The sequence below is a fragment of the Anabrus simplex genome, chromosome 5 (assembly GCF_040414725.1).
Source record: "Anabrus simplex isolate iqAnaSimp1 chromosome 5, ASM4041472v1, whole genome shotgun sequence".
In the NCBI taxonomy this organism is placed as follows: Eukaryota; Metazoa; Arthropoda; class Insecta; order Orthoptera; family Tettigoniidae; genus Anabrus; species Anabrus simplex.
The window spans coordinates 36,350,965-36,377,963 of record NC_090269.1 but is presented as its reverse complement, the minus strand read 5'-3'; the positions used below and the strand labels follow the sequence as shown (position 1 = coordinate 36,377,963).

The 26,999-nt window shown below is 37.0% G+C and overlaps 1 protein-coding gene across 1 annotated transcript in view; it reads left to right on the top strand.

Annotated features, from left to right (window-relative positions):
* The window catches only part of Dhc1 (Dynein heavy chain 1), a 443,578-nt gene that overhangs the window by 256,599 nt on the left and 159,980 nt on the right, over positions 1-26,999 (top strand). Inside the window, exons 42-47 of the mRNA XM_068227758.1 lie at positions 886-1,108; positions 5,806-6,004; positions 6,988-7,133; positions 11,322-11,537; positions 15,184-15,618; positions 17,459-17,770. Of these exons, the coding sequence (XP_068083859.1) occupies positions 886-1,108; positions 5,806-6,004; positions 6,988-7,133; positions 11,322-11,537; positions 15,184-15,618; positions 17,459-17,770 (1,531 nt within the window). The remainder of the gene's footprint in view (positions 1-885; positions 1,109-5,805; positions 6,005-6,987; positions 7,134-11,321; positions 11,538-15,183; positions 15,619-17,458; positions 17,771-26,999) is intronic.

Below are 26,999 nucleotides of genomic sequence, written 5' to 3'. Positions count from 1 at the left end.
TGGATGCACAGGTATTTTATACCATTTTAGAGAAATATTTTGCAGAATGAATCTTGACAAATTTATAGGCATTGTGATGAAGCAGTGGTACTTTTTATGGAAGACTGTAGCGATGCAGTGGGTGTATCAACACCATACTCCAGAACACAACATATTGAACGAGAATCAGGTGTTTGAAAACTAAATATGCAGCTGTCAAGGAAAGTATGTAATTTGTTAAGAGAAGGGTGATAAGACTTCTACAAAACAGAACACAACACAATACCCAGAAAGCCTGAGCCATATAATACAAGATGTTGGTGCAGTCTTCCCAGCCAAAGATTCTAACAATTTCATAACACCTCATTTGTTGGAAATCAGCCAGAGCAAATCATACTGCCTTTCTTTGGATCTTTTCCAGTTTTTGAATCAAGTAAACCTGTTAAGGGTCCCATACATTGGAACCATGCTCTAACTGGGGTCTTACCAGTGACTTATATGCCTCTCCTTTGGAGATCTTTCTTTATATTAACACCTACATACTTGGTGATCCCCATGAAACGCTTTCACCCTGCCAAATGTCACTGTACATATTTAAGAAAATAGATGAAAGGAACAGTTACATCATTTGATGTACCCAAAAGACTTTTATTCCCTGCGTCATTTACAATTGTACTAAAAATATCATCATAGTAGACAGTCTTTTGGATTCTCTAGAAGAAATTAAGAATTTTTATTCCTCAGGGAAAATATTTCCACCTCGGATATCATTTTTCTTCCAAAGTTTATTAGATGACCAAGCAATCTGATGTAAATGTAATTGTGTATGCCATCAAATACGAACCCTAATCATAAGATTACAAGATTACATGATATACAAGCTCGCTTGTGTTTTATCCTCTTTAGGTTCAGGCGAGCAACACATGTGACACCAAAATCATACTTAAACTTTATCAATGGCTACAAGAATATCTATCAGCAGAAGCAATTGGAGTTAGGAGAAGCAGCAAAACGTATGGACATTGGCCTGGCAAAGTTAGAGGAGGCATCCTATTCTGTTGAGTTACTGAAGAAGGACCTGGCAGTCATGGAACAAGATCTGGCCCTTGCTTCTGAGAAGGCAGAGCGAGTGAGTACCCTATAGTAACTTATGTTCAACTGCTCGCTCAACAGATTGTCAATTTCACACCTTCTGGATGTTTGCTTGTCTTTCACAAAATCTTAGTATGATGAAAGTGTAATGGACTAGTATAACTTGGAAACAATTATCTAAACCCATGGGTAAATATTGAAAATATCGAACTCGATTAGTAGGCATCATCATCATCATCATCATCATCATCATCATCATCATCATCATCATTTATGTAGTTATGTACATACTTTATTTGGTATAAATTGTGGCTGTATCATTTATTATTTGTGTGTCGTATGATCTGTTTTGTGTAACAAAACATGTGAAGTTATGTCACAATTCATCTGCTGTATTTATATTAATAAGACTTTATTTAATGTAAGAACACTAACTAATAGTATATAATTTATTATTACCTGTAAATATGATGCATAAATCCAATGTAATGTTGTGCAACACAGGGTAAGAGTCCAGAACAATGCATCTTTGTCACTAGAGTTGTATAGAACATTCTATTCATTTGTACATAGCTTATTGAAGACTGGAGAAAATTTGAGAAAACATGTTGTGTCATACTTTTCTAGAAGCCTGGCCAGGGAGTTGAGTCGAGTTGTTAGTTAGACTTGTTAGTGAAAGTTGTTAGTTGAGTGTGTGAACTCATGTTGCACAAATTTGTGCGATTGTGTTGTGTTGGTAATTGGTTGACATGCTAATGTAGCAGTCAAGTGTTTGTCAAGATGGGGGTTCATTAATGTGTGTATATAATTTGTAAATAAAATAGTGTACATAACTGACAGTATCTCGTGTGTGCATCTTTGTGGTTACAACAAGTACTGGTTCATCAGTAGATTTCTTCCTCAAAGAGTATTCTAAATATCAGTAAGAGAATTGAATGATTATTTATTTATTTATTTATTTATTTATTTATTTATTTATTTATTTATTTATTTATTTATTTATTTATTTATTTATTTAGATTGATTGATTGATTGATTGATTGATTGATTTTGGGATGAAATGAAATGGCGTAGGGCTTTTAGTGCTGGGAGTGTCCGAGGACAAGTTCGGCTCGCCAGTTGCAGGTCTTTTGAGTTGACGACTGTAGGCGACTTGCACATCATGATGAGGATGAAATGATGATGAAGGCAACACATATACCCAGCCCCTGTGCCAGCGGAAATAACCAATTATGGTTAAAATTCCCGACCCTGCCGGGAATCGAACCCAGGACCCCTGTGACCAAAGGCCAGCATGCTAACCATTTAGCCATGGAGCCGGACGATCTTGAGATTAAAACACAGGAGATCAACAACAGGATACATCAAGCAGAATCTGAGAAACGGAAATGAAAATTCTAATTGTTCAGAAAAGCAAGAAGGATCTTTAAAGAACAAGGAGATATAGGACACACTTGGGATAGTTGTGATAGGGAAAAGCATAAAGATTAGCAGACTAAACTGGTTTGTCTCTATCACCTAGATGGAAGCAATAAGTATCCTGAGAGCAATGCTGGAAAGGAAGATGACCAGATCAAAATCAATAAGGCTAGAAAAGGACTGATAAATAATATATTTAGCACTTTCTTTGATGAAGGAGAAAAATAGAATGGAAGGTGAAAATCACCTTAGTAACAGAAAAAAGTTTGTAAAATGTACAAAAGAACTGGGAAGAAATCTTAATGGATTAAACTAGATAATAATGTAATCTTATTTAGTGATATGAATCCGAGATCAAACAACTTCATCTGATATTACATTCAAGTGGATTTCTTATTTCCTACAATTCTACTTTTTTACTGTGGTTTCTTAATATTAAGGTAAACAATAACAAATATTTAAAAAGAAGAAAAATAGGAGAATTTAAACAGGAATGATTTGAAAAGACAGCTTCACTCTATCTTGAACCCAAAGATTCCAAACAGTCAGGTGCAGTACTAGAAAGTTTGTGTCACCTTTCTTGTCCTCTAGTTAATATTTCAGGCTGTCTTCTAAAGTCATTTAGAACAATGTTTAAAAAGCAAACCACATTCCCAGACAGGGAAAAAATATTTTTCTAATGAACAGATTCACTTTGTGTTTGCAAATCATGATTTTCTTAAAGAATATTAAGGAATGAAATTTCCTTTTCTCCATAATTTCATAAATGTCATATAAACTTGGTTAATTTGAACCTGAAGGGTCCAGAAAAAACCTGAATTAAATAGTACCACAAATCTCACAAAAACAGATATCCTGATGTGGAACACTGTTGCAATGCAAAAAGAAGCAGTGTACATTCCCTTATTGGTTTAGGGTCAGCAGCAAAGCCTGGCCATTGTTATTTATTCCATCAGCAATTAATGATGGATATTTTATCAAGTATCCTTGCCTTTCCTTGCCAACGCATGCATTCAAATCCCCCATCACTAACAAATTCTTTCCACCCAGCTACTTCTGCATTTCTTCTTCAAAGCTTTTTCTTGTGCAGTCTACATGAGGGGCATACACTTCTGCTATCTCCAGATTCCTTCACTTTATAGCGCTTTTTGTTTTTTTACTTTTATTATTTGGTCACTTATTCCCTTTACTTCCTCCTTTAAACCACCTGTCACTACTATTCCCACTTCCTCACTTCCAATCCAGTATAATTTGGAAACTCTTTTCAGTTATATTCTACCTTCCCCTTTCCATCTTGTTTCTGCCAATCCGAGCAAATTCAGTTTTCTTCTTTCCATCACATCTGTTATCTATTCCACCTTCCTAAGCAGTGTTTCTATATTTAGTGTTACAATCCACAGTCTTGGAACACTTCAATTATTTTATCTACTCCACCAAGCTCAATAGCTGCAGTCTCTTAAGTACGGCCATTATCCAGTATTTGGGAGATAGTGGGTTCGAACCCCACTGTTGGCAGCCCTGAAGATGGTTTTCCGTGCTTTCCCATTTTCACACCAGACAGATGCTGGTGCTGTACCTCAGTTAAGGCCATGGTTGCTTCCTTTCCATTTATAGCCCTTTCCTGTCCCATCATCGCCATAAGATCTATCTGTGTCGATGCAACTTAAAGAAAGGTCTACTCCAGTGTTATTTCTTCTATCATTCCCTGGACTAGCTTTGGGTTCTAAGGAGTTATCATTTGTTCCTAAAGTATGAGAAGAATTAAGAATTAAGCACAGTCTGTGTTTTTCTATTCTTTCTGATGCTCTTTCTTCTTTTCAAAAGCAAGTTTTATTGTGTACCTTCTCCACTGATTTGCTAGACCTGTCACAGTCGAGGATTTTTCTGCCGGAGTGAACCTTCCTTTGCCTTTAATAGTCCCCTAATTCATTTACAACGTTTATACATACTTCCAGGTGTTGAATAAGGCCGCTCCCCTAAAGTACGCCTTTTGCAGGTGCTTTACTGAAGTACAAACTCTGCTAGAAGAAGATAGTTCTGCTTTGTCTGCCATTGAGTTGATAAGTCCTCTTCCACCATCCAAACTGTTGACCATCTTCACCTGTAACCCTGAAAGGGTTACTACCAGTGGGGCCAGCTGGCTCAAGGTTTTACAGGGAGGTGTTACTCCTCTAACACACTCCCTATGTCCCGACTTGTGACAGACAGAGCCTGGCTACCCAAACATTGGACCCAGGTTGGCAGGATAGAGGAATCAAGGCATACACATGAAGAGAATGGAGCAAGAAAGATGCATGAGATGGGATTGGAAGGCAAGAGAATAAGAAACAGACTAAGGGACAAATGGCTGTAAGGAGTGGAGATGGGGATGAAGAAAATAGGGGAGGACTAGACGAAAGTAATGGCAGGAGGTTAGAATGCTATGGAGAGGCTTATGTTCTAAACAGACTTGAGCTCTTGGTGGAAGCTTTGTAAGCTAATAATGATTTTATAAAGTCTCCCCATACTCTGCCTTCCAAGCCTTAAGTAGCCATTGGAATGTCTGAAAATCTGCTGACAGCTCTCAATCAAATCAATGTGCAGTTTTGGGTTTAGGTCTAATAAGCAGATTTTCCATTTACTGAAACTCAAGAGTTCACTACACAGAAGACTAGAATGTACCCTCAGGTTGCCAAGATTTTGAACCTTTTCTTAGCTTTCCAACCATTAAAGTTATGTTTCCAGCAACAGCATGATTCTTCCTACTTTTCTCTTCCAACCAGGCAGTGTCCCATCATCCTTGAACATTTTTTTTGAAAATGAGTTCTAATATGGGATTTTTACTTTGATTTAAACAATATAATATTCAAATTAAACATGAACTTTTAACAGTGTTGTATAGGAATGTCAAGGAACTGCGAGAAATATTCAGATTTTCACACAAATGAGAAACTTTCAAATTAACCAAGTTCTACCGTAATTGTAATCATATGGTTATCGTTGAGTTGAGAATTTAGAATGTTAAACTAGTAGTACTTCTTGTAATATTTTCTTTCCATGAAATTGCTTGTTGTACTCTTGTTGTTGTTGTTGTTGTTGTTGTTGTTGTTGTTTGTTGTTGTTGTTGTTGTTGTTGTTGTTGTTGTCGTCGTTGTTGCTGCTGCTGCTGCTGCTGCTGCTGCTGTTGTTATTGTTGGGTTATTATGTAAACTTTCCTTTATTTTTGCACTACTGTAAGTAACCATTGCCACCGGGATATTTCCCATTTGCGATGTATGTGTTAATAATAATAAGAAAATAGAATAAACATTGGAAGTTCGATATCATCTCACACAGGTTCTTATTGAGGTGACAGACCGAGCTAAACAGGCAGAGATTGTCAAGAACCAGGTGCAGAAGGTGAAAGAGAAGGCAGAAGCACTTGTAGATTACATCACAGATGAAAAGGCACGTGCTGAGAAAAAACTTGAGGCTGCCAAGCCTGCTCTGGAAGAGGCAGAAGCAGCATTGAACACCATCAAACCAGCACACATCGGTAGGTGTCGTAAACTAATATAAGTTTGGTGTACTATAGCTGACCTTAGCTACATACATTGGTGTGTGTTTTTATACTACAAGTGTTCATAGCAATATATTCTGATAGGTTTGATGTACCAAAACTGGCCCTAATGATATTCAGCAGTAGATGTGTTATACAACAAATGAACACAGTCACATAATAATGTATTGAAGAAGATGTGTGAGCTCTTCTGCATCTACTCGTAAGCCAACTGAAGAGAGTTGTGGTCCTGCCAAACAGCAGTAGTACTGTTGTCCGAGATAGCAGTATGCTAGTATTGGCATAAGTACATGGTCATGGTTATCGCAAGTTATCATAAAAATTGCCTATTGTTTTGTTGCTATTCTTTGCGAATGCAAAAATGTTTAGACATTGTAGTTGTCAACTTCTTGCTTAATTAGTTGGTGAGCATTGTGTGTAAAATTAAGTGTGATTGTGTTTGAAGACAGCAGCATGGAAAAACTAAGCACTGCAACATGACTGCATGTTGCTTACCTGGATGTAGATCTGGGTATAACAGATCTTCTTCAGGTAGACATTTCTTTAGACCACCTAAATAGAGTGATGCTTTTTCAAAATAGAAGAAAGTTATACCTATAAAGGACATAAAACTGACTCATAATTATTTTGTGTGTGATATTAATGTTTGCAATAACTTCTTTGTAAAAGTAGACTCGTGTTTGCTAAATGATGAAAGAGTAAAGATTCCAAGATAGGTTGAAATTGAAGTTAGAAGCAGTCCCCTCATATCTTTCCTAATTTGCTCAAATATTTTTCGAATTATGAAACATGAAACATAAAACTTTCTATCCTCCACTGACGAAGGCTGCAGCCGAAAATTTTGGACCCATATTTTCCTTTTATGTGTACTCTACCCACGCAGACTTACACATTTTCATTCCAACCTCCTTGGATACAGACTTTTGCTGTGAGTCATAACAGTAATGTGATTGTTTCAGCTACTGTGCGTAAACTGGGTCGTCCACCACACCTCATTATGCGGATCATGGACTGTGTGCTCATCTTATTCCAGCGGAAGCTGCAGTTGGTGATTGGTGACACTGCTGCACCCTGCCCAAAACCATCATGGGCTGAGTCTCTCAAGGTACTTACATAAATCATAATAAATTAAAAGGATATTAAAAATTTAAATGACATTAAAAGGACACAAAAAGTATGAAATACTTCAGTAGTATCACACAACTTCTACTTGCAGTTTGCTAAAATTATAAATGACTCAGTATAGAAAAATAGAGTGAGACACAACTGAGGATATAGCTATACAGAGAGGAGTGCGCCAGGGCTGTGTCCTGTCCCCCTTTTTAATACTCTGAGGTTGTGTTCAGATAATCTGTCAAGGATGTTAACCTAGGTATCATCCAACTAACTACAAAAGTTTTTGTTCCGTACCCTGAAGGGCTAGAGCGGGCCTTGTACAGGGTAGCACCGTCTCTCAGGCCAGGGAGATTTGGAGCGGTAAATACCACTGGAATGCGAACTTGAGCTCAGAAGGCCAGCGATCTACTGCCTGAGCTACTCATCCTGGCTTAGGAACTAATAAAAAGTGATGAAGATATCATAGGAAAAGCCGCATCCCCACAAAAGTTCACATGGTACACGAAGGAGCCCATAGCTGGATCTTTTTCATCTAGTACCTAGAGAGTCACATTTCATTTTTTACAATTTGCTTTACATCGCACCGACACAGATAGGTCTTATGGTGATGATGGGATAGGAAAGAAATAGAAGTGGGAGGGAAGTGGCCATGGCCTTAGTTTAGGTACAGCCCCAGCATTTGCTTGGTGTGAAAATTGGAAACTACAGAAAACCATCATCTGGACTGCTGACAGTGGTGTTTGAACCCACTTTCTCCTGGATGCAAGCTCAGAGCTGCATGCCCCTAACCGCACGGCCAACTCGTCCAATAGTCACATTTCTAAGGAGGTTATATTTTACTAAAATGTCAAAAATTGTCCTTGTATTTTCTTTCAGAAATATGGTAACCCTAAGTATACTTTGCAGTTCAAAGGACACAATGGTTGACAGAATTTATAAGATTGTATTCATAGATTAAAACGTCCCCTGCAGTAATATTGGTATTTTGTAATATGCAATACAGAACAGGAAAATACAGTCAACGTGATCTTACATTGTTGCACTGTGGTCATTTTCAACATTACATTAATCAACAGCTGGTTTATAATACAGTGGAACCTCAATTCTCCATTTTTGGGGGGGACCCTGGGAAAAACTGGAAAATCTGGGAATGAATTTAAATCATCAACAATTTTGCTAAACATTACAATAATTAAATATGTAGAATTGTATATAATCTTACAAACACTCCTAAAACAAACCAAACGACACCCCTAATAATGGTCCTTGGCCTACCAAGTGAGCATTGCACAGCCCGAAAGTCTGCAGGTTACGAAGTGACGCATGGTCAGTGTGACGAATAGTCTCGGCCATTATTCCAGGCTCTCTAGACCGAGGTCACAATTTCACCATCAGATAGCTCCTCAATTAATGGTCATCACGTAGGCTAAGTGGACCTAGAACCAGCCCTCATATCCAGGTAAAAATGCATGACGTGGCCAGGAATCAAACCCAGGGCCTCCGGGTGAGAGGCAGGCAAGCTAGACTGTGCTGCCGGCTTCAGACATTAACTCATTGGCATACTTTACCGCCTACCAGGCAGCCGCGTGTGCAGTGACCATTCATACACAGACACCTGGCAGGCGGTCTACTGAGAGGTAAGATTTGTGCAACTAGTTCAAGCCTTCTGTCCATAGATGGCATGACCTGCAGTATACCATCTGAAAGTTGAGAATCTGCTCTCTCTCTCTCTCTCTCTCTCGAAGTTGGAACGAACATCATAGATTGCATCACGCACCAGGCAGTTTCTCTCCAAAAGGGCAATTACCTGCTTGATAATCAACAGAAATGGCCAGCCCTAATAGATACTGTATTACAAGGAATAAAATTGAACGTATATTATGGGATGGTCAGAGTGAATTGGGCAGTGATGTAGTTTTATAAAATTAAACTATTTCATTTACTAGCAGTGAAAATTATAGCAGCATAACAAACATGTGACAATGATGTTGTGTTTGAAAGTGACGATGATAATGAAGTCCATCCTGCCTCCAAAAAGACAAAGGAAGATGGCTGGGAATGGAATAAAGCAGGGGATAAACCATCCAAATATGATTTTATATGAAATTCTGGAATAAAACCCATCATAAAGAGGACCCTCCCTCCTGATCCCTCCCCTCTATACATTTCTCAACATGTGATTCACAACTCGTTATGGGATAAGATAACTACTGAAAGAAACGTCTTGCCGATCAGTTATTCACAGAAAAAAACCAACTCACACTATATGAGTTCACTGGGAACATTTTACAAGGCTTATAACCATAAACCATGTGGTGACTGTATTGAAAGCAAGATACGACTGTGAAAGTCTTTGGTGGCTTTGCATTTCCTGGAGTATTTTTAGGTGTTTCACCATTGAAACTTACATAAATTGTTCCCAAAATTCAGTATGTTGTGGATTACATGTATAAATTTTAGTAGCGTAAAACTATATCTTATACATGAAAAAATGGTATACATGTGCATGTTCAGTACATTAAAATTAGTATGTCAGTGGGTTAATTACATGAGCTAAAAATCTCAATAATTTACATTCAGTTTTACCAGGGAAACATTGTTAGTTTCTCATGAAAACTTCTTTCATATCAGCAACTTTGATTAGCCAAGCTCATCGACAAAATTGAACAACAATCAATTGCAAATATGTAGTTTTTAATTCTCTAATTTAATAAAATAAAGCACATCAGATACACAGGCACCCAACTTAATGGCAAAATCCCTTCCTTTTTATCTTCTATTGTAATTTGGTCACTGGTATAATGTTTGTAGTAAGTTTCTGGAAATCTTTTACCACGTAAATTAGACCTAAATCAAATTTTAAAGGTTATGTTGAACTTAAAAATGTGGTTTCCAATGTAAGTATCGATTCTCAAAATATCTCCAATGCATTATATATTTAATTCTGCCCATCACTAATCACAAGCACATTGGAAAGAGAATTTGCTTTTATCAAAACTCCAAAAATTTCGGTTTATTCGTGACCTAGAGCTCAGCTGGAAAGTGCGCTCGCTGCACAAGCCAGTACGAGTGGGCATTGATACATACTTTTTAAATGTTACACTGCACAAATAAAATGACTGCTGTTTTCATAAGGACATTTTAACATAAAAACGTAAACGTCTTTTATTAGGACAAAAACAGTAATGGCTTTATATATGTAAGGTGCAATATCTCTTCTGGGCTTGAGAAGATAATTGTATCTGATCATATTAAAATAGTAGATTCATGTTAGGAAGGAGCAATTTCAATTCCTGTCTGAAAGCTCAGTGACTATATATAGTGCCGTGTAGGAAATACTGAAAACCAGTTCAGCAATACAATCGAAAAAAGTCAAGAATAAACATCTAACCCTGGACATAATGTAGATGTTTTACAAGTAGATGTTTTACATTTGACAAAACTCATTCCATCTTCAAGTAGAGCTGTTGAAATGCACTCTGTCTCCTTCCAGTTGTTGTGGCCACTTTCTGCTTTATGATTTCCGAGGATTCCTTAAACAATACCAACTAAATATGATGCTAAAATAAGTCCTTTTACATGTTCACTGCCAACTGCTTTCCAAGTACAGTCTTCTTCGTGAAACGTTTCAGCTTATGCAGTACAGAACTTGCACTAATTATCATAATGATGGAATGTTAACGTCATGATCCATAGGTGTGTCGTAGCCGTCCTTTCGTAAGATACTTTTTCTTGAAAAATGCTTAATTGAGGATTTAGCGTTGGTGGGATTGAAATTTCTGGACAGTTGATCTGGGATATTGTTTCTTTGAGGTATGGATAATGCAGGATTTTTACAGCATGATTTAATTAGGATGTTCGTGGAACCATATAATTTGAATGAATAATCCAAGGAAATGTAGTTCCCGGGAACAGATAATCGAGCTTCCACAGTACCTAAGAAAAACAAATCGATCACTATAATGTAAAAATATAATCTTTTCTGTATTGATATTTTGTTACCAGAGTAGTTTATTTCATTCTGTCATATCAGGTTTTCTTGTTCTTCCAATAAAATAGCAGCTGGTAACTGGTTCATAGTATGTATCATTCATTTATTAAAAGTTATTTTCTAAGGGCTTTAGTTATCATTTTGGATACTCTGAGCTAATTCGACTCCTCGATAATTTGTTGGTAGATGATGGCCAGTACTACATTCTTACTTCAACTGCAAAACTACCCAAAGGACATCATTAATGATGAAATGGTAGAACTACTTACTCCCTATTTTGAAATGGAGGACTATGACATGGAGACTGCTCAAAGGGTGTGTGGTGATGTGGCTGGTCTTTTGTCATGGACAAAGGCTATGGCCTTCTTTCATAGTGTCAACAAGGAGGTGTTACCTCTTAAGGTAAGTGCTACTCACTGACATGCTTCCACAGATTCAACAAAGAAAGTGTTAATTCTTAAGGTAAGTGCTTCCTCCATATTGATACAAGAAGTGCAGCCTACTATGGCCAATAGCAAGCTTCATCATTCTTACAGAAGTGAAGCTCCTTCTTACGGTGAACAGTGTTCAACAAAATAAGTAGTCATGTTTGGAGGCAGAGTGTATGGTGGTCCAGTTTGTAAAGTATGCTGTGAAAAATAATCTGACAAACCATCCTCTTACCATGTTACATTGGCGCGGGCTCTGGAAATCACTGTTACCGGCAAGCAGCAGTCACTGTCGTGCTAGATGTTGTTGGTTAGTTATGTCCACTGAACTGTAGGCAGTACTGGAATGATGGCTGTATGGGAGCAAAGTGCAATTTCCAGCGAGACTAGCTGTATGGCCTAGAGGCACGACTGATGTACACTTACATGCTGCGAGACACAAGTAACTTCACAAAATATAAATGTTTTAGGTGGAAGGTCTCTTGCAAACTTCACGTGATTTACAGTGAAAGATACAAAGGTAATCCCAAAAATAAGGTCTCCTACATTTTTATAAATACATAGACCTGTTTATTTCTACAATGGTTTACATCATTTTACAGCTTGAACATTTAACTATTTTTTTACGTAATCACCATTTTGGTCAATGCATTTTTGTAGACGCTGTGACAGGTCTTGTATGCACAAATCATACCAGCTCGCCGCCATGTTGTTCACGAAGTTGTGAACCTCATCTTTCACCTCGTCGTCGGTGCTGGCACCCATCTTGCGCACACCTTCCGGTATTTCAACTTTTTCGTTAAAATTCTGTGAGTGGCGCTTTGGGAAACCTCAGTAACCATAGTGCAGAGATCATCCAGGGTGATCCGCCGATCTTCACGCATGATTTGCTCAACCTTCACAACTCTCTCAATGGAAATTGATGGTCTCTCGCTCCTTTGTTCGTCGTGAATTTCAGTCCGACTAGCTGCAAACTCCCTACACCACTTATGAACATTTTTGACATCCATGCACTTGGCGGTAATATCCAACTGGAGCCAAGACTGGGTGCCTCAGTGCAGCATGCACATGTTTATATGTGAGCGCAGGAAACACTCCTCACAATATTGTGACCAACAGCCACACAAACAGAGTTCTGTATTTATAAAAAAATAGGAGACCTTATTTTTGGGATTAGCCTCATATATTTCAGAAGATCAAATGCAATTAGAAGCTGAAAATGGCTATGAATATTGAGCAAAATGTAAATGTATTCTAGAAAAATTACAGAAAATGTAGAAAGTTGTGCCTTCCATGGCTTACACTGCCTGAACCGTCATCGATAGACGCCAAGTGTAAGCATACAAAATGTAGATCTGTTCAAGCTCTACAAAAAAAGTCACAAGGGCATATACTTATCTCCAACCATTTGCACTTTAGAGTGATTTTAATTCATAGTCGGTGGTAAAAAAATAACACTTTTCAATAAATAAATTAAATAAATAAATGGAGTTTTTCCCAAATTTTACATCCAGATAAAGTATTTAACCTCCTCTAGGACTCATTAAGGATTAAAATAATCTTTAAAGTACGGTACATAATTTCCATAAATGGTTCGGGATTTAGGACCGTTTTAGGGACCGTTTTAGTACTAATTTCATACCGTACATCAAGCCTGCGACATTTCTACCATCATATTTTACAGCATCCATAATAATGGCAATCAATAATAATTTTAACGAAATGGTTTGAGGGAAAAAGGAGTGAGAACACTCCAATTGATGGGAACATACTCAAACAAAAAGCTCGAGAAATCGCACTTAAGCTGGGTTTGGTCGATTTCCATGCTTCTAATGGCTGGTTTGATCATTGTAAAAAATGGCACAATCTTTCATTCCAAAACGTGCGGCGAGAGTGCGGAAGTTAATGACGATACAGTTGTGTACTGGAAAAAGAATACGTTGACTTCTTGAAGGATGTGATGCTAAGGATACCTTTAATATCGATGAAAAGACAGTGTTTTATAATTTGCTCCCGTCCAAGATGTGCTGCTCACAGAGAAAAATGCCACAGAGGCAGAAAAAGTGACAGCATTGTTATGTGTTAACAGGGACGAAAGTGAGAAATTATCCCCACTAATAATTGGAAAATTTAAGAATCCAAGATGATTCAAGAACATCCATACACTCCCATGTAAATATGGTTTTAACAAAAATGTGTGAATGACACCAGAGATATTTCTAAAAATTTTACAAAGCTTGGATGCTAAGATGGGTTTGGCAGTTAGGAAGATAGTGCTGGTAATAGACAGGTGTCCAGCTCATCCATCAGATACATCTTTCCTGTGGAATATCAAAGTGGTTTTCTTCCCTCCTAACTGCACCGGTCACCTGCAGCCTTTGGACCTAGGCATTATTAAGTCTGTGAAAGTGAAGTACAGGAAGGCCCTGGTTCTTTCCTCGAAAGAAATGAGGAAATGAAATTGAATATACTCCAAGCCATGCATATGTTTGTAGCAGCATTGCAACTAGTCACAACGGACCCTTTTCAAAACTGCTTTGAACCATGCGGGTTTTGGTGCCATTTCAGATGATTTAAATGAAGATGACACTACTGATGACATTAGGGAAGATTGAGGGGTTGCATCAAAGGACTCGAGTGCCACAACATTCGAAGAATTTGTTACTTGTGATGATGATATCCTAACCTCAGCACCACATATGGATGTTGGAGAACTTTGTGACAATGCAAAAAGACAAAGTACTGAAGAGGAAGAAGAAGAAGAGGATCCAGCAGAATCAACTTTTGGGGCAGCAGTGGAAGGGCTGGATATTGTCTGCCAGTACTTTTCCTCCAAAATGAGAGAAAACTTCTTTCCGTGAGACATCTGGGCAAGAGGAAGCAAACTACTGTACTGGGCTATTTAAGAAAGTGAAGGTTAATATGCTTATTCTCACAGTTCTCATGGTCTCTTTAAAATCATGTTAGGCCTCTGTTCCTTCAGTAATACCTATTTCTCTTTTCCTTGCTGCAGGTTGTACTCCCAATGGTCCACTAAGGAATTTGTTACATCTGCTGCTTTGTAAATATTTTCTGTCATTCTTGTGTTTTTGAGTTTTTAGTATTTCTTAATATGTTCATTTGTTATTTCTTAAAAGATATAAATGTATTATTATTTCTTGTGATATATAGCCTATTTTCTTCGAACCCCCTTTTAAGGAAAACCCCATTTTAAGGAAGAAATATAAAATCCTCCTGCAATTCATTAAAAAGGGGTTCTTCTGTACATATTTGCCATGGCAAACAGTTTACAAACACTCAAAGTGATTTTTTTTCCACATTTTTTAGAATGATTAATATCACTTCCCGTTAGGTCCACAACTTTTTTCTTCAGGTGTCTAAACACATTAACACATTAATTATCACAACAAAAAACATATTTTCTATACCAATTCTTTTTTTTTTGGGGGGGGGGGGGGGGTGTTACACTTATGTACCTCTATCAGTTACTTTGCTAAAGGTTTAGAGGGGATTATTGTTTTAAGAGGAAGTACACTGGGCTACTCCATTTCCTCCTTAAAACAACAATCATTATTCTCAATTTTTTGTCCATGATTATGTACAAGTGCACCTCCTTACAGGCCAACGTTGTTTTGCAAGAAGCCCGTCTGAAGGTAGCCATGGATGATCTGGCCCGGGCAGAGATGGAGTTGGAAGAACGGGAGATGGCACTACAGGCAGTCAAAGACCAATACGACTCAGCAGTGGGTGAAAAGCAACGCCTCACAGATGCCGCAAATGCCTGCTTGCGTAAGATGACTGCTGCTACAGCACTTATCAATGGACTGGGAGGTGAGAAGATTCGCTGGACTCAGCAGAGTGGAGAGTTTAAACAGCAGCTCGGTCGCTTGGTGGGTGACGTGTTGTTAGCAACAGGGTTCCTCTCCTACTGTGGCCCTTACAATCAAGAGTTCCGAGCTGGACTTGTGAATAGCTGGATGAGCATCCTGGAAGTGCGTGGGATTCCCTTCACTCACAACCTTAACATAACTAGCATGCTAGTGGAGAATGCCACGGTGAGTTTGTCCATATGCCTTCATGTTATTTCTTTATGAGATTAATAATTCCATTCTTTTGCTCTTTTATTCATCAATTGCCATGATTACCTCTGTATTGAAAGGATTATTTAGCATGTACTTAACATGTTGCTTGAAAGTTGCATGAAGTATTCAGTATCTGAGAGTACACTGTGGTTAGGAATCCCAAGTACAGTAGAAGTCTGTTATAGCGAGAATTCATAACGGCGAAAAATTTACTCGCTATAACGGATTGTTGTTATATCAGATTTTTTGTAAAAGTCGGGAAAAACCCCATACCCATTAAAATCGGTATGAGATGGCAATCAGTTTGTTCAAAACTTGAGTTTTCATTTGTTATTTTTCGAAATCCAATACTATGCGAAAGTGTATGTTTAATTTCATTCTGAAAAAAAAAATATAGTATCACTACAGAGGCCTCTATGGCAATCATTCCAGTTTTCTTCTTCAAACAGCGTCACCTAACCTAACCGTATATATATATATCATGGAAACCTATTTCAGTGCACATAAAGAAATGATAACCTCTTCACTACAAATTTACATGAGAACAGCCTCTCCAAACTGTAACTAGACATGAGAAATTATAAATTATCCTCTGAAATCAGTGATGTACTCTACCATATATTGAGGGGTGTCACATTCTTACTAAATTTCAGTATATAACATTAAAATTAAGCGATCGTTTACTTCAGCCTTTATTTCTAACAAGTTAACTGCTATCAGTCACGTTATTTACAAATTTATTATGAAAACGTGTTATCCTCTTTCATTTTGAATTTTCTTTTAGAGAACAGCAGTCGACAGGTATTACTAATCAACCTACCACTTGAAAGAATAATACACACAGCAGAAGACCATGATACATGTTAACAGAATTGCATGAAGTATCGTGACATTAGGAATTGAACCGTGACCAAGAAGAATAAGAAGATATTGTAGTTTACTTCTAATATAATTCAAGCAATCTGTCCAGCTCCTTGACTAAATGGTCAGCGTTGAGGCCTTCGGTTCAGAGGGTCCCGGGTTCGATTCCCGGCCGGGTCGGAAATTGTAATCGCGTCTGATTAATTCTTCTGGCTCGAGGACTGGGTGTTCGTGTTTGTCCCAAACTTTCCTCTTCATATTCAGACAACATGCTATACTACCAATCACCACAGAAACACGCAATAGTGATTACATCCCTCCATATAGGGTTGGCATCAGGAAGGGCATCCGGCTGTAAAACAGGGTCAAATCCACCCGTGCGACACAGTTCGCACCCGTGACCCCACAGATGTGGGAAAAGCAGTAGAAAAGAAGAATACTTCAAGCAATGTATAGGAACATGTGCAGTTAAAATTATGATAATGGATACTTTAAAAACGTTAGTAAAGAGACAGATGTGGAAATAAGCCAAGATCACACTGTCTTTCAATAATGTTCATTCTGTCCTTTCTTCAGTGGGGAAGGTATGTCTATGGAGCTCCTATTGCTGCAAGTAAAGGGGTACAGCAGTAAATATGGGACATATATCATAGAGAATATAGGAATACAATAATAGTCTTGCAGTGTCTTCTACAACAAACACAGGAATACAGTGGCAGCCTTGCAATGACTTCCTCACTAAACTGCAGAGTAGAGAGTTTATCTTGTATTCTTCTCTCCAATGTTGTTTCACAATTCACATATTTAAGTACGTTTACAGTAATGGATGGGTAACTCTCCATGTATATTGGAATGCTAAAAAAAAATATATATATATATATATATATATATTCAAATCAATTCACTTAACAATTTGAATTGAGTTGAATTCATTACTTTTGCATTGTTTCAGATATCAGAATGGACACTTCAAGGACTACCAAATGATGAGCTGTCTGTACAGAACGCACTCATTGTGACCAAGTCACGGTCCTATCCTCTACTAGTGGATCCTCAAACGCAAGGCAAAATGTGGATTAGGAATAAAGAGTCTTGTAATGAACTCCAGATCACATCACTCAACCATAAGTACTTCAGAACTCACCTGGAGGACAGCTTGTCACTTGGTAGGCCGCTTCTCATAGAGGATGTTGGTGAGGAGTTGGATCCTATAATCGACAACGTACTTGAGAAGAACTTCATCAAATCAGGCTCCATCGAGAAGGTAGGAGAATAATATTTGTGGCCCAACCAGCTTATTAAATAGGAAGAGATGCAAATAAAATTACAGATTGTAGATTTTTCTCCTTCCTTCATATACTTAATGTTCAAATTAGGTCAGTAAAATATTTTAATTCTCTTGTATTATTTACTATGTAATCAGAATCTGAACCACATATATTTCGGAACTATGTAGCTGACGATCAGAAATAATTTTGTCTCAGGACTCTCTATGAAGGAGTATGCTTAATTGTTTTTGGTGGCATGCTACATACGTCATTTATATTCATGGTAGACTATTATGCCTTTCAACATGCATTCTGCAAGCCTCTGTTTCCATAATTCTCTATTTGCACCTGCGTCAGAATGGACACTTCAGGGACTACCAAATGATGAGCTGTTTGTACAGAATGCACTGATTGTGACCAAGTCACGGTCCTATCTACTAGTGGAACCTCAAACGCAAGGCAAGATATTACATACCTCTTACTATTGTCTCTAACCATAGTTGCCTTGATCTCCATCTGCTTTTCCTGCTCTTGGTGGCTAAGTCAGTTATTCTCTTCTCCTTTTTCCCTCTCATGATCTAGCCACCAAAGCTGGTTCACATGTGCAACCTAATCCATGGAGTTCATTCCTAACATCCTTTATTTCTGTTTTGCAGTTGCCCTCCTGACATTATTCCCACCTTTTTGTATCAGCACTACTATCATGTCTATTAATTCCTGGTAGAGACCGGATATTAGGCAAAATGCTCATGCTTTACTTTTACAAATATAACCCACACATTTAATATAGGTTCATGTCTGTTTCATGGGCTGGTATACTGCAAAATTAATGTTATTTATTTTATTTATTCTGAGTATTGTCCCAATGAGCTATTAGCTTGAGGGAGGGACTGCCCTGTACAGTTTTGGCTTTACAATTAATGGAAAAACAGGTTTAATATTCATAATATATGTTGATCACAACAATGTTAGCAGTACACTGGAGATAATCAACAATAACATTTAACTGTGGCAATAATAATTAATACACATCTATATATTTTTGTAAAAGATATCTAAAAACAGACTTCTTAAATAGTGAAATTTTTTAATACTCCTTAACTCAGTTGGCAATTTGTTATACGATGCTGCAGCCGAATATACCTATATTTTCAGTTTTTAAAGTTTTGTGCTAATAAATGCCAATTTTCCTCTACCTTTTTACAAAATTCAATTTGTATGGCATTGAAAACAGCTAAAATGTGCTTTTCAGTTTTTGAAAATTTTGTGACATCCTCACTGCAAAAATTGGACTACCCTATTATTGAAGGTCAGGTTGCACCATTACTATTCGAAGGGACAGTCGAGTGCCATCGACCTCCCTCCTAGAGGAAGAGGTATATCACTCAGCATCTGTGTCTTTCCCTGTACTGTTAGAAAGAATGGAAAGTGTTTAAAATAACTTGCATTCCTAGAAACTTTTACAATTAGAGGTAAAAATATGTTTTCTCACACTCCCTAATTAAGGAAAGCAGTAAAATGCCAACCTTTTCTCTCAATGCTTTCAGTTCGCTTTCTTCATCCATGAGAGCTGATACTTCTGCAAGTGGTGCAATGGTGTTCTGTAGCTCTTTGCTAGTGGCTTTAAGTCGCACCGACACAGATAAGTCCTATGGCGACTATCGGACAGGAAAGGCCTAGGAGTTGGAAGGAAGTGGCCGTGGCCTTAATTAAGGTACCTGGTGTGAAAATGGGAAACCACAGAAAACCATCTTCAGGGCTGCCGATAGTGGGATTCGAACCCACTATCTCCCGGATGCAAGCTCACAGCTGCGCGCCTCTAACCGCACGGCCAGCTCACCCAGTTGTAGTTCTTTCTTGATATTTACAGGGTAGTTATTTCAAAAAACAACTTAAATGAATTCATTAAAGAAACCAGCAGTGATTTGTTTTCTACTGACAGGTCAATCCAATTCTGCAGTGACCACTAAACATGAGCTTATGACAAACTGAAGTAAGGTACGCTCAGTGAAATGATGGGTAGGTCGAGCTGTATTTTCCCAAAACACTACTGGTCCTACCTGCTGGAGACAGCTGCTATTCTCTTTAACAAGAACGCATTAGGATACGGCCTCATTATCATTAAAAAAAACAAAAACAAAACAGGAAAGAAATGAAAAGTAGACATTGATATTCCTTTTCTTATTTTAATGTCATAGCAGCTGCTGAAAATGATTTCCATTTTCATTTACGCATACGTGGGATCTTTGATGGAAATTCTGTGACACGCATCATAATTTGTTTTCTGTTATTTCACTTATCACTACCCTAATTTGGTTTCCAGGGCCTCAGCTGTACAGAAACTTTATAGAGAAAATAATTCAGAACTTTAAGCCCTTTCACCAATTAAGATTCCACACTCCTGTGCTAAATGGCTAGACAGTTTATGAGGGCTAACTTGAAGTCTGGCTAGCATATCATCAAGCTTTTGCCAATTATGACCCTTGTTTTTTGTAATGACTGTTCCTGTTTAAGATGAATCCAGTTGTGTATCAATTTTTAAACAAAGCAGAAGGATGTAGTTTTGATGGTATAAAACTTTACAAAATTGTATGCAATATTTCGGTACACACATTTGTCATACAATTTCTTTCTTAAAAGTTTCAACAATAAACACTGGTTTCTCAATGGTGTACTTAACCATGATGGACAATTGTTACTATGCACTTTATAATCTCTATCACTGACTACATCACGTAAATCCATGTCTCACTAGCACAAGTAAAGAACTCTATTAATGACTGAACTTTATAGAGGATGGGACAAAGAAGCTCTTGTCTCTCGATTACAGCTTATACCTTCATGGTACTATAATTCAATATCTGACTGTCTGACTCAAAATATTGCATGTGAGTTCTGTAGAAAGATATATCTTCCTACAGTATTCTCTCAAATAATAATCATCTTGGGATTTATCAAAGATCAGTATATGATTACACAACTTGTATCCCCAAGAAATAACATAAGCATTGTAGGCATATACTACATAATCATAGGTTCATTTCAATGACTTTAATTATTTAAGACAAGGTTCTGCATTCACATTCACATATAATTATGCAGCTGTACAGGCCCTCAGACTAATTTGGAAGAACATTCTCCCCTTCATTATCACATTTCTCTGAATATCCAAAATAATTCCATACTGTGAAATATTTAATTTTCTGAAAACTTGGCCAGGCCATAGTATGTAACTTTGGATGCTATAAGACACCCTAGTATCCCAACATAATGAGAAAGTATCTGAAATGCGTTACACCGGTAAGACTTGAATCCAAAACTAAGATGCAAATTACACTTCACATGAATAATAAACATTACCTGTGATAATCGGCTATTATACAATTAAACTTTTCCATTGTTTTCCACCAATTACAAATACATACCATATTAAATTCGTGATGACTTCAACTCTAATGTAAATTAGTTTAAATCTCTTTCAAAGATACTGTGTGTCTTACTGTCATTCAATAATTCCATACTGTGAAACATTTCATTTTCTGAAAACTTGGCCCGGCCATAGTATGTAACTTTGGATGCTATAAGACACCCTAGTATCCCCGCATAATAAGAAAGTATCTGAAATGTATTACAGATGACCCTCTGGTTGCTGCTCAAGTTGCACCTACATTGTAAATTACATACACACATGAAAACAAATCTCACTAAACAATGTACAGTATAGAAATACTACAAAACGACAAAATTGTATACTGATCTATTTGATGATACAGCTTCCTGGTGTTGTAGGTCATTACATCCTGGTTGTTTTTAGGATTCTGGCTTCCTTCTGTCCATTGGTAACACATTTTCCAGGCCCTTCAGGAATTCATCCCACTTAGAACTCCATGGTGGGACTGATAAATATTTCAATGACATAACACAGCCTCATTTTCATCATGGCTCGGACCTGAAACTTGTACAACAAATCTTAATATTCTGCCATACATATAGACAATCACAGCAAATAGTTCAACACGACACTTGCCTTTTGAAAATAACTAAATTTCACTAGCAATGTCTGTTCACTTGCACTATCAAATGAATATGAATTCTCTCTGCATCTGTCTCATTATCAATCACTTAAGGTGACACAGCCCATGCTTTCAATCATTATTCGCATACAGTTCATTGTTGAATAATGGCTTGGCTTACAGATGCTAACTGCTAGAGAATCTGCGGGTCACGATTTAACTCCACGATGAGACGTCAAATACTGGGTAACGCTTCTTCTCACAATGTTCCGATCTTGAATGGTGGAAGTCCTTGTCAACAATGGAGCGCACATAACAATTCACATTCCGCTGTTGTACGTTACAATTAATGGCTGACTTCAAATGCAGCAGCCTTCATTTGAATATAGAAATCCATTTATGCACAAATATGGATTACAAATGTAGTTCAGCAATAATTCTGACATGTAGAGTTTCAAAATTTTAAACCAGCTCAAAGACTATGCCACATTGGAAATTAAATTCTTGCCGTACTATACAATTCGTTTTTTCTGTTAAATAGGGTATTCTTCTCAGATGGTATTCAATGCAGTTTTAAAATCCACCAAAATTCTAGTCCATAAATTTAATAGATACCACAGGACTTTGAGCTGAAGAAATTTCATAGTCCAAAATATTTCTCCAAATTTCAACATTCAACTGAGTGAGTTGCTCAGAAGATCAATCAGCCTTGTTTCCATGTGCATAAGTTGACTGTAAATAAGTCATCTGTGACATCACCTCAAATGCTGACATAAGCCTTAATAATTACATGTTTGACCACAGAATAAAGTGAAAGGACCCCAATTAGAGTATATTTCAGTGTATGGGACCCTTACCAGGATTACTTGATGCAAGATCTGAAAAAGAACCCAAAGGAAATCAGCAAGTTTTTGTTCTGGGCGATTTCAGACAAATGAATAGTGTTACAAAAATGTTGCACACTTTAGGCTGGGAAGACTTGGGAGGAGACGATTAAGTGGTATGTTTCAAGCTGTCAATGGAGAGATGACGTGGAATGACATTAGTAGACAAATCACTAGGTTGCACGAAAAAAGCCTGGATTCAATTCCAAACCTCTCTGTATTGTTCATATGAGGTGAGGACATGTGATCCTGTTGATGGTAATTTGTCCACCAAATGGGGACATTAAGCCTGTTGGTGCTATTCAACAGGAGTAGGCTGTGTGCTGGCACCGAGTTTCACCCTCTCCATTTGTACCATCATATATCACATCATTCATTTAATCTCATTAACTCCTCTTATGAAGTTGACATCAAGAAGAGCACCCAGTCATAAAAATTTCATATGAAGATTCATCTCATTTCAAACCCGACCCCATAGATAAATGGGGCAGGGGTTGGACACACTTGGTTGTTCCCAATTGTATTCCATAACAAAGAACTGAGCTGTCAGATGAAATTGTTCTGTTTTCAGACCAACTCTGCTGTACAGGAGTGAATGCTGGGTGGACTTAGGAATTTGTATTCATAAGTTGGAAGTAACAGACTTGAAAATAGTGAGAATAATTGCTAGTACAAAATAGCAAGAGGGTACTTTCAGTGAGGGGACAAAGTTTGAGTTAGAGCTGAACTTAATGGATGGAGTTGAGTGTAAGAACTGGCTTTAGTGGTGGGGGTCATGTGAGGAGGATGGAGGAGAATAGGTTACATAGGAGAATGATGGAATCTGCATTTGAGAGAGTGAGAAAAGTGAGGAAAGCAAAGTTGAAAATAGTTAGGTTCAGTTTTTAATTTCAGGTAGGAGGTTAAGAGGTACAGAAGTAAATGATACCATGGTGCTAGTTACAAATAAAGGATTGGGGAGGCACTTATTTAATTTATAAGGGCTTGGAGACTAAATGGTGAAAATATAATGCTCATAATTAATTACAAATAAACTTAATGTGACTATTTAGCTCGTGGTTCCAATGACCTATCCAATATAAGAATATCAGCTTTCAGAAACTTCAACCAACCAGTTTTCTTTCTAGTCTTCATGTCATCACTTTCATTTTATCACACCTACAGCACTTGTTTTTTATAAATTCATCAGAATATTGCACTGAAACATCTTCTATAATAAATTTGACCACACATTGCATAATCAATAAGATGTAATTGTGATATTCTGAGGAAACTGACATATTGAGGGACTGCAGCCCAAAGAGTTTCAGTGGAAAAATAAAACAGTATATTTCTGTTCTCAAAGTTTTGTTCTCTGTATAGTTTATGAATACCTATGTTATTGGTCTGTTTTATACTTATTCACTTTTATCATCATAACTTATTTAATTTTGTAGTTATTTGATAAATAGTCACAATAAATACAATAAATTTATGCCTGCAGTACCTACTGGGTGGATTGAGTAGCTCAGTAGTTGCTGTTGCCGATCCCGGGAAAAGGAGAAGGGTTGGCTCAATGCAGTAAAATGACAGCCACAGAACATCTTTAGGCAACCTCTATGGTTCACAACCATACTTGTAACTCAGAGCTTGCTCCATCCAAGGCTATATGCCTTTGAAGTCAAGAATGGACAGAAATCTTTTCGGTAAATTTCCTCTGCTTGGTACTAGTCAGGGAAGACAGAATTCGGATTCGGTGGGCAGTTGCTTGAAAGATGAGTCAGATGAGTCGGAGCATCTGGTAACACCCAAGACAAACCAACGATTAAACCAAAGACTAAAATTGAAACAGATAAACTATTTAACAACATATGACATCAACTCTCTGGCACAGGTGGGAAAATTAAAAATCCTAACTAATAAACTAGACAAACAAGGGATCCTTATAGCAGAACTACAAGAGATGAGGGATTCAGACCAGAAACCCATGGAATCCCAAGGGTATAGAGTGTACAAAGGCATCCATGGAGGAAGAGTGATGAGAAATTGTCCACAATTTTGTACAGGATTCATAGTCAACTTGAAAATAATTGATTCGATAATAGATTTTCAGGCACAATCCCCAAGACTCGCAACGCTAACAATAAAGGCATCGAATAAAATCTACACAATAATTAATGCCCACGCTCCTACAAATGATAAAAACAATAGGAGAAAAACCAGAGAAGAGGTGGATGAATTCTGGGACCTCCTGGATCAAACAGTGACAAATATAAATAAAAATCATAGCAAAATTTTAATAGGCAAATTCAACGCATGATTAGGTAAAGAAAAGAGATACAGGGACATAATAGGAAAATGGCACGCTCAAAAACAGACCAATAAAAATGGCATAAGATTGACAGACTTTTGTAGAAACCATAATATGATATCAAAATCTATGTATTTTATGAGAAAACCTAATAAACTTAAGACATGGAAACACCCAGATTGGAGAAAAGGAGAATGGCAATTAGATCCTGTTTGTATGGAAAAGAATTACCATAAGAAAATCCAAAATGTTAAAGTGCTTAGAGAAATAGACATAGGTGAAAATGGTGAAAATCAAAATTAAATTCACACCAGTAAAGAAACCAAAATCAAAATGTAAATTGAGAAACGTTTATGATCCCCATAAACTAATAAACAATGAACAGTATAAAGAACTAACTTGAGACATTGATAAAACAGATAAATTAGAAGAGATCATCCCAAAACTAAAAGGCATAGCTGAGAAAATAGCCTTGCCAAGTCCAAGGAAAAAGCATCAATGGTGGAATGAGGTATGCGATAAAGCATTTGAAAGTAGATATCAGGCCTAGTTAAATCATCAAAGTCAGAAAACAGAGACATTGTATGAAGAATTTACCAAGCAAAGAAAACTAACCCAAAAAATCATCAGAAACATTAAAAGACAACATCAAAAAAGCATTATTCAACAAATGGAAATAGATCACAATAAGACCAATTCTAGGGATTACTATAAAATATTTATTAAACAACTTCAGAAATATGAACCGCCAACACTTATGCTAAAAAATAAAAATGGAGAGATGGCACATAATAATAAAGATAATACACAAATTCTAGCAGACACATTCAATAAATTATTGAATTGTGAAGAACCAAAAGAACTACTTCATATAAACAGACATGCCCATTAAAACTCCACCAGAAAAGATCGATCCACCCAGCTTTGATGAAGTTAATCAAGTCATTAAAGAACTGAAAAATTATAAAGCTTGTGGGGAAGACCAAACATTTGCCGAGTAGTGGAAAAATGCAGCGGAATCAATTAGAGAATCACTTCACCAATGCTTTATAAGAATTTGGAATGATGAATAATTACCGGACCATTGGACAACTGCAGTAATCCACCCTTTACACAAAAAGGGAGACAGAACAAATCCTGATAACTATAGAGGAATATCACTCCTGGATTGTACTTATAAAATATTCTCGAGAATAATTTACAATCAGTGCAAATGTCAACTGGAAAAGGAATTAGGGGAGTACCAGGGAGGATTTCGACCATGGCATAGTTGTCCAGATCAAATCATAACACTAAAATTATTAATGGACATCTACAAAAGAAGATAGAAACAAATGACTATCACTTTCGTAGACTTTCGGAAAGCTTATGATTTCATTCACCGATCTTCAGTATTAAAATTATTACGAAATTTTGGATAACATCAAAAATTAGTTAAAATGATAATCTTAACGTTAACAAACACTAAATCAAAGGTGAAGTTTAGAGGAGAATTATCCGAAGCATTCACAATCAGAACAGGACTAAGACAAGGTGATGTACTATCAGCACCTTTGTTTAAATGTACTCTGCAATACTTGATGCGAGAATGGTATAAAGATGATAACAAAAATATAAAAATTGGATACACTAAAGATGAAATTAAATTGCTTAGGATTTGCAGATGATCTGGCACTGCTAGCTAATAACTTTAATGAAGTTCGGAATCAAATCACAAGTCTCGAAACTATTACTGGAAAAATAGGATTAACAATTTCATTTTGAAAAAACTAAAATAATGGCAGTATATCCCTTTTTAATAAGCAGTGTTCTGATATGTGGGAAAGATATAGAAATTGTAAAACAATTTAAATACCTTGGAGAAACTATAGCATACAATTGAAATGAAAAAATTTCGTGGACAGAGAGAACGAATAAATTATCCAGAGCCCGAAAAATAAACAGAAATACATATAACAAGAAATGTTTGTCAATAAATACAAAATTGAAACATTATAAGACAGTAGTCCAACCTGAAATAACTTATGGAAGTGAAACA